At 42.4% G+C, this 9,026-nt stretch overlaps 1 protein-coding gene across 1 annotated transcript; it reads left to right on the top strand.

Moving 5' to 3' along the window:
* The first annotated feature begins 1,925 nt into the window (after positions 1 to 1,925).
* Positions 1,926 to 7,605, top strand: TMEM100 (transmembrane protein 100). The gene is made up of 3 exons (XM_049636465.1): positions 1,926 to 1,997; positions 4,744 to 4,886; positions 6,342 to 7,605. Exon 3 carries the CDS (start codon positions 6,408 to 6,410, stop codon positions 6,810 to 6,812), a length of 405 nt encoding a protein of 134 aa, XP_049492422.1. The 5' UTR covers positions 1,926 to 1,997; positions 4,744 to 4,886; positions 6,342 to 6,407; the 3' UTR covers positions 6,813 to 7,605.
* Positions 7,606 to 9,026: the final 1,421 nt, after the last annotated feature.

Genomic DNA, 9,026 nt, shown 5'->3' with positions numbered 1-9,026 from the left:
TCCGGTCCCTTCCCTTGCCTCCCCTGGACAAACAGGTAAGTATGGTGGGCTTCCTCCAAGCCCCTGAATACATGACCCATAGCCTACTAGGGAAGGCTGACGTCAGTGGTATGTACCTGTTTGGGAAAATGGCAGCCCAATTTGCTATCACCCTTGATCTTTGAGCTTCCTCATTCTAAGGTTCCAAAGCATAATATGCATAAAGAATTGTGCAAGATACATGGGGATGTATCAGGACCACAGAAGTTTCAGCACACATTTGGATTTTGAAACAAGAAAATAAATTCTCATCTGAGGCTGAAGTGCCGATTAGCTCTTGTTGAAGTGAGAGATGATTTACTCAGCCCTCCCTAAGGTCCTACTGTGCCATTTGATTTTAGCAACTCTGGTTTTTTATGTTTATGTAACAAAATAGATAAGAGAATGGTGACCAGGATGTGTATCTAGAAGACGTGTTTCCACCCTTCTATACTCACATGGATTTAATGAGTTTCTGGTAGCTGGAAATTGACCAGCAAATAGTAAAATATATATCTAAGGCATACGCACCATTCCTCTTGGTACCATCAGGTCTCTCTATTTAATGTCCTAGACCTCAAAGAACAGTGCCTGAGGGTGGGGGATGGTGTGGGGAAAGCAATAACACGACCTGTTATCCAAAACGAACACACAAGCACAGATCACTTTCCAAAATGTTCGTGATTTCAGAACATAAGTGCAGACACACCCTTAAAAGAAGCATTGGAAAAGAGAAAAACTGGCCAGCTTCCCGAATCACACTGAATCCAATTGGACTGGGTGATGACCCAGATCAAAGGCATGCAGTGATTGGACAGACAGCCGGAAGGAACTGGCATCTTCAGAGCTGCTGGAAATTAGCCAACTCAACCACACCAAGCAAAAGCAAACTGAAAGTAAATATGGGCCAGTAATTGAATACACATGGGGATGCTCTTCACAAAATGCAAAGTTTGTATGCTCCCAAAGGAGAAATGTCCAGGTCTTCAACAACAGAAAGCCAATGGCAAAATCAGAACGCCCCCCCCCCCTTTCCAGCCCAGAGACTGAACCTTGGCTTCTATTGAAGGGAAAAGGGCCAAATCTCCTGTCATGGTGTTCACCATCTGCCCTTCTCTCCTCCACTTCTGTATCCCCTGCACCTAAATATCTTTGTTTCCAATCTGATTTCTAAATAAAATAAGATTTTTTCAAATTTGGGCAAGTTCTTTCCAGAATAACAAGTTCTGCTCCTTATGATGCCTTTGGTGGAAGTGTTACATGTGGTGCAGTGTGGTTTCAAATCCCCAGGACCAGACTGATGTCGAGGCCTGGAAATTATGTGATTAAGAGTTCAGTTCCTCACAGAAGTGATTTTCCAGTATACCATCATTTCCATGGTGCCTTGCCATCCTCTGATAGAGAGCACTGGTAAGACCGCTACTCTGACTTTAGGGAGAGGGTCCACACAAGGAACCACATGTCATTTTCACCACGGATTCTTCTCTTCAATTACTCTTTTTACTTGCATGTTGCAAGGAAAGAGATTAGTTTACATCCCACCCCCCACACCGCCCACATACTTTCCGAACCCCACACCCGCCTGGAAGTACATAACAAGGTTTACAAATTCTTCTCTGCAGGTTCCTAGCATTTACAGAGGAGTATCAGAAGGGGGGCTTTGGGTAGGGAAAATCTTGAAATCTTGAAAATGAAAGCCTGGATGGGACTATAAAGAGAGTAAAACAAAGCAGGACATTCTTTTCAAACTTGGTTCCCTTTTAAAAAACACGGATTACATTCTCAGAGAGGGAAGCTGAACAAAATGCAGCCGCATTTAAGGGATTTCCTCTCTCCAGTTTTTCTCCGGTCCCTTAATTGTGTTTAAGCCTTGTTGAGTACTTTGTTTACAGTCCCTAGTGTGGTGATTTGCATCCCCCTCTCTGGGTTGCTGTTGGCTGGAGCAGGCAGCTGTCTCAGTCCGATTCTGGCTGGGAAAGGTAAGAATCTTTGCCTTGCTTTTTGAAAGATCTGGGAGAGAAATGTTGAATGCCTACGGCGAGGGGGCAGGGGCGGGGGAGTTAGGGGCAGGGGGCACTGGTTTAATTCACACACTGGACGCTTTCTGAAAAGTTTTCCAAACTTTAAAAGAATCTCCTGGAGCCATGTGTTTTCAAAAGAACCAGAAAGATTCCTCCTCTCTTCTGAAAGGCTTGCAGAAAGAAGACTGGTTGCTTTGTGGATAAGATTTTGCATTTGGGGGCAGGTGTCCCTTTAGGAATTCCCAGGGGCGGGGGTTAATATCTTAAATGCACAGAATGGATGAAGGTAAAAATATTCAAAGACATCAGGCATTGATCACTAGGCATTCTCCCTGAATTTCAATTTGAAGAAGTAAAAGTCAGTTAAAACTGCGTGTGTCCATGAGTATAATGTTAGGCGCTTATTCTTTGTATACAACTTCTGTTTTATCCCAAAGCTTTCTTTGTCTTTGTATTTATCAATACAAATCATCAATTGTCTACTTAAGAGTCTGGAGACGCGCATCTGTGTATCTAGGCAGATGTACACTCCTTGTGAAGAATTGGAGGAGAATGAGATGCCTGGAGCCTGGAAAGCCTGAAGAACGCTTTGGTTTATTACAAGTAATGACAGACCTGCCCATGTTCCCAGCGCACAGACATACTTACTGTCCCTTATTATAGATTCAGTCAAGGGCTCACTGTGGAAAAAGGGTGCCCTCTGGTTTCTCTCTGGTGGAGGTTTGATTCATGTACCTTTGATTTTAGTAAGAGAGGAATATGATGTTCAACAGGGTAACGTGATTTAAGAGCTTCAGTGGGTTTATTGGATTCTTTTGAGAGAGAGACCTTGCTGCTCTTATAAGGAACACCCCCCCCCCCCCCCGCCAAGCCTCCAATGTATGTGGCCAGTGGCCTTTGTATCACCATTTTCCCAGGGCAGTGTTGACAAGTGCTGAAATGCCCTAGTTCTAAGCATCCTTTATCTTTATCACCAAGCCACAGCATTTCTCCTGGATGATGGGTCTGTTTCTTGGACGCCCACATTTTAAAAATGCAAAGATGGCAGCTATGGGGACCTCCAGATACTCGCCATCCTCAGCACTCTGGGCTCCCTTGACCTCAGGGACTTTTCAACTTTATTTCTTTTGAGATGCAGAAGCCCTCTCTCTGGCTCCCATTCTACAGAAAAGGACTTCTGTTCCCTCTCTCTTTATGACAAAACCATCAAGGGATTTTTACTAGATGCGGGATGCTATCTTAGAACAGAAGTGAGATGCCTGGGAACATCCGAGCCTTGTGCCAACAGTTAAAGAAATCTAACAAGCCAAGAGAAAGAAGGGAACACATCTTTTCAGATAATTGACTTAACACTTATAAATTTACTGTATTAATTAAAAAGAAGTTCTTAAAACTATAGAGACTAAAAAATAGAGGATGGATAACTTTTAGCTACAGAAGTATAGGGATGAACTTATAATAGTGTCCAAATATTATCTCATTTTTCCTCTCAAAAAGACAATCTGGGACTTTAAAATTTCAAACAGCTTTATCTGTAAAAAAAAAAAAAAGTATCAACCTATAAAGCCATTTGAGGAAGAGTGGGATATAGACCTTTAACTTAATTGTTGGGGTGTGTGGTGGGCCAAACCATCTATGCTTGAACGTTTCAAGTACCTTGCTCCTGAAAGTGGGCCAAGAAACAGCAGACTGGCATCAGCCAGGAGCTTGTTACAGACCGACGAAATCAGATTCGACATTTAATAAGCTCTCTACATGATTTATGTGCCCATTAGAGCCTGGGGTTCAAACCAACGGGTTTTTTTTCCTTCTGTGTGACCTTTGTGAGATTACTTAACCCCTCTGAGCCTCATTTACAAACTGTTTATAAACTCATTTGTAAACTAGTGAGAAGTAATGCATGCATGCTGTGCGGGCCAGGTCCATAGTAGGTGGTCTGTAAATGACAGTGGTGATGGTGATGCTGATGGTGATGATAATTTCAGCATTGGCAAAAGTACTCACCTCCTAGCACAAGTAGTAAGTGATCATGTTTAAATCAAGATGACTGGATTCCCCCTCAGCCATAAACATTTGCCTCTCACCCTCATTCCTAAGAGAATTAATATCAAACAAGGGGGGGGGGGTTTAAGCTTCAGATGGCCCCACACACATACGAATAAAGAATATTGGGGAAGCAGAAGAAACATGGGTTTTTGCTGGCTTACAGGCTGAATTCAGCTGCCCCATGACTTCACAGCTGTTCCTGCCGCCCTAAAGTGTCTGTCCCTTCAGCTCTGTCCCCTCAGCTGGGTCTGCAACGCTGAGTCTGGGATTTTCTTATGAAAATGCCTGATGGGTGGGAGGAAGATCTGGAGGTTGGCTGGGGGAAAAAATGAGTAATGCAAAGCAGTCTACTTAGTAAATGCTGCAAGAGAAATAAAAGTAAAAGCTGGCTTCTGTCTCTGGGGACTCTAGACTGATTCTGACTTATCATGTCCCTGAGCAGAGCTGGGGGAAGCCAAAACTCGAAATCTGCTGGCAAGGAAGAGAACGAAGGAAAAAAAAAAATGACAGGGAGGGGCAATCCAGAGGGGGAGGAAATAAAAAGAGAGAGAGGGAAAGACAAGCGTCATTTAGGAACAGAGGTAGAGCGAAAGAAAGAACTCCAGGATTTGAAACCAGCCCTACAGCACAGTATTTTTATATCTTTTCTTTTCCCCAGTGGAGATTCCTGTCCTGTCATTTTACTGACAGACAAGCCACTACAGGCTCTTTCCCAGAAGTTGACCGAAGAAACTCAAGCACTGCTGTTTCTTCCCTCCCAAGTCCGGTGTGCCGCCTGGTAATGGATTGCTTTTCTCTGAGGTATGTGCCTGTAGTTGGGGACAGATCTTCGTTTGCAGGTTAACTTACGCCTCAGCTTTGGAGCGAAGATTTTTTTTTTCTTTCAGACATAATCTCAAATATCCTTTTACTGGCCTCGCCAGTATGTAGGGTGTCACTGGACAGCAAGGATTAATTCAGTGACTAAAAATTACATGCGAATAGGCAGTTCTAAGATTTAGCTTCATTGCACACGGAGTGATAGTTTGACCTCCCAGGGCAGAGAGGAACCTGGGAGGTTTGATCTGGGCTTAAGTTTGTTTTCAGTGGATGCTTAATATGTTCAAAGTGTTAATAATCTCCTTGAAATAGCCTCAAGAATCTTCCTCTGAATTTCTTCGGTAACTGCAATGCTGCTAGCTACATCGCTTCTCGGGGACAAAAGAGGAAGACTTAACATGTCTGAACAGCAGACAAGAGCATTCACCGATTTCTCCTGGGAAGCATTAGAGACAGATGCTTGACTGAGAGTTTCTGATATGTGATGGAGAGTCCTGAAAGTGTTTGGGTTCAGATGTTCAGAAAGGTGCATTGCGACAAGTTTTATACGCTAGGGCATGGGGAAATGAAAAAAGTATAAAACTTTCCTGAAAATCAAGCATGCTTATTTTTAAAAATATGTCACAGCCCACGTAGTATTTGCAATTCCTTGTTGAGTTCAAAGGAAAAGTTTGAACCAACAGGTAGTTACTCTAAGAGTTGATCTTATCTTTAAGAAAGTACAAAATTGTATCCTACAACACCGTGGGATTTTTCTTCTTCCTTTTCCCTTCTCAAATGGATTGGAAGATATTGCCACATTTCAGATCACAAATCCTGGCCTTCTTGCCACTGAATTTTTGCTGACCTGCTCCCCCACCGTGGTCCCAGGACACATGGTGCGCTGTTAAATAGGTACAATAAAGACTTGCTGATTGTCAGCTGCCGTAAAAGAACATCCTTCATACACTGGCTGCTGGTCTTGATACTGATTTGGTGGGCAGCAAATGGGTGATAGTTTGGAATGCATGTTATGCCCGGAAACACTGGCAGAGTCTATGTTGCCCTGAGTTTTGGAACAAACTGTGAGGAGTATTGTTTATAGTGTATTCTCCTCATGAAGGAGGCCGTCTTTTGGATTAGGATTGAGGCTTTTCCGTGTGTTTAGAGAAATGAGAAGCAATAGACAAAGCGGAAAGGCTTGTAAAACATTTGTAGACCGTCAGGGTATATTAAACACTGTAAAGTGCTTCCTGCTTTTTATATCTTCCCTTTCTTTATGGCTATCTGCTTTACCTTGCATTTTGCAAAGAGAATGCAAACAATTAGGAAAAAAAATATGAAAGCTGATTTTCACATGCATCTGTGCCTCCTGGGAAAGAACCCAGAGGTGCCTCCCTAGCTCCTGACTTCTATTTGCAGGGCTCACTTTGATGCATTTCTCTGTCTCCTCCACAGCTTCCACCCTGGAGAGACCCCCCAGGTCTAGTCTGTGAACCCAGCTAGGAAACGCCGCTAGTAAAAATGACTGAAGAGCCCATAAAGGAGATCCTGGGAACCCCAAAGTCTTCCAAGCCAGTGACAATGGAGAAGAGCCCCAACAGGGAAGTGGTGGTCACCACGGTCCCCTTGGTCAGTGAGATTCAGTTGACGGCTGCTACAGGGGGTGCCGAGCTCTCCTGTTACCGCTGCATCATCCCGTTTGCCGTGGTGGTCCTCATCGCTGGCATAGTGGTCACGGCTGTGGCTTACAGCTTCAATTCCCATGGCTCCATCATCTCTATCTTGGGTCTGGTCCTTCTGTCATCTGGACTTTTTTTGTTAGCCTCCAGTGCCTTATGCTGGAAGGTGAGGCAGAGGAGCAAGAAAGCCAAGAGACGGGAGAGTCAGACGGCTCTTGTGGCAAATCAGAGAAGCTTATTTGCTTAGGACCAAATGGGACCAAATGGGATACATGGCCTGAAAGCCTTCCTTTCACTGTGTCATCCAATTCACCCAGAACTAGTATGGGAGAGAATGAACAGAGCGTTGGAGCAGACCAGAGGAATGGGGGTGAATTGAGGCTGGGAGGGTAGAGGGGGTTCTGTTTTGTGAGGAACCTACTTGTGTTTTCATTAATGACAAACTTAACTCTAAGGGCTATTTCTAAGACTGAAAACTCAGCTTTTTTCTCTACATTAAACATTTGAGGGTCATGGGAGGTGCACGGCATTAGACAACACTCATTTCACCTTGGAAAGGAGCCAAGGAAAGATGAGAAAATAATCAGACAGTTCTGGCACACCAGCGACCTGCCTCAAACACACACACACACACACACACACACACACACACACACACTTTTGAGGAGTTGTATCATAAAAATGTACTGCCGAGAGTCTAAATCCCCTCAGACTTTGCATACTTCTATGAAATTCTGTGATAATTTTTTTAAATAAGTTCTCTGGCATCTATTTTTTTGCTTTTAATAACGCATCACTGGTGGTACTTTTTCTTGAAGAATAAACTAATATTTTTTATGTTTTAACATTGGACAGTTTTAGATGATTAATGATGTGTCAGAAATTAAACAAAAAGGTAAAAGGCATAGCTACTAGATGACATGGGGGGTTAAATTAATATTAAAATAATCCAACCTAGCACTTTTGATGATTTTTATATAAAGTTTAATGTACATTTCATTCAAAATAATAAATACTTATTGCTGCTGAAACTTCTTAAATGGTTGTTTCTATTGTATTTTTATTTTTATTTATTTTATTGTAGTTATCTGATTTTAAATCGTCCGTCTTCCCCTCCTTGTTCGCAATGTCTTAATCGTAGTTCTCTCAAATGAGCGTGTTGCCACTCCCTAACTTATCTAGAAGATTTTTATTGTATCATTTTTTCATGACTTCTGAAGAAAAATATTAATGATGTTCATTATATTCTAAGCCATTAACAATTAGGAAATCGATGCCTGGGGTCAGGAATTTTATAAGGTGTTATTAAATGTGCGTTACCTACTTATTCAATCAGCTGTTAAATATTTGCTTCACGTATTTTCAAGCACCAACCATATGCCAGGCATTGTATAGATTCTCAGGCTGCTTAACTGAGTGAGTTCTAATATAACCAAATAAGATCACTGCTTGACTTTTGTGAATATTGAGCTATTCTATACACAGCTAGGACTCTACTTCAGAACTTTAGCCAGAAATATCCTTGGTCCATGTAGTTTAAACCACATGAAACTAGTATGGGAAGATAGTGAGGCATGAAGCCTTTCTTAACCCTGGGAAATACTAAGAAAAACAAAACAAACCTTGTGTAGCACTTTCAAGAGAGGCATTCTCCCAAGGAATTTAATTAAATATGGCAGGAGCTCTCTGGCACTGACTGCTCTCTGGTGCTCAAGTGGTTTTGTTCAGAGGAGAAGCCTTGATGGCCTAGTTTCTCATGGCTTTGAAGGGCAGCTGGTACAAGTTTGGAGTTGTTGATTATAGTAGAGTACAGCACAATTATCTTAAATTCATGCACATCAACACTCCTCTGGGCCAAATGCAAGTATATAGCATCGTGTTGATTTCAGTGAGAGGGAGTGAGCCTGTGCTTTGACATGCCTCTTTCCTGCTCAAAGATATTCAAAGGCTCCCTGTTGCTTGATGAAGAAATTTCTCAGGCAAGTGTTCAAGGTTCTCCACTATCCGATCCAAACAGATGTATCCAGCTTTCACTTCACTCCAACCCCAAAACTCATGAGTTAGCCAGACCAGACTATTCACCATTCTGAATCAGACTTTGGTTTCCTGCCTCCATGTATGTTCACCTTCTGTTTTCCTTCCTCCATAATGTCATCCTTTCCCTCTCTGTCTCAACGTATCCAAATCCTGCTTCTCATTAGAGCCCCAGCCTAAATGCAACCCCTTCCTAAAAAGTTTTCCCTTTTACCTCAAAGTAACTGTTCGTTCTATAGTCTTTACTTATTTATTCTCTGATGGCAACTTTCATTTTCTACGATGTTGGTGGCATAAATGTTTTACTGTCTTCCAAATCTCCTTAGAAGGGCATGGTGTCTTTTTTTTTTTACCCCTCATGTGATGCTTAATAAAATGTCTTGCACAGGGTAGGTACTCAATAAATGTTTACTGAATGAACTAAAGA

This window comes from Panthera uncia, chromosome E1 (assembly GCF_023721935.1).
Source record: "Panthera uncia isolate 11264 chromosome E1, Puncia_PCG_1.0, whole genome shotgun sequence".
In the NCBI taxonomy this organism is placed as follows: domain Eukaryota; kingdom Metazoa; phylum Chordata; class Mammalia; order Carnivora; family Felidae; genus Panthera; species Panthera uncia.
Note: the sequence above shows the minus strand (reverse complement) of the source record. Positions and strands in the feature narration are given on the sequence as shown.

Excerpts from the sequence above, each read along its gene's own strand:
- TMEM100 (XM_049636465.1), top strand. The coding sequence starts at position 6,408 with ATGACTGAAGAGCCCATAAAGGAGATCCTGGGAACCCCAAAGTCTTCC.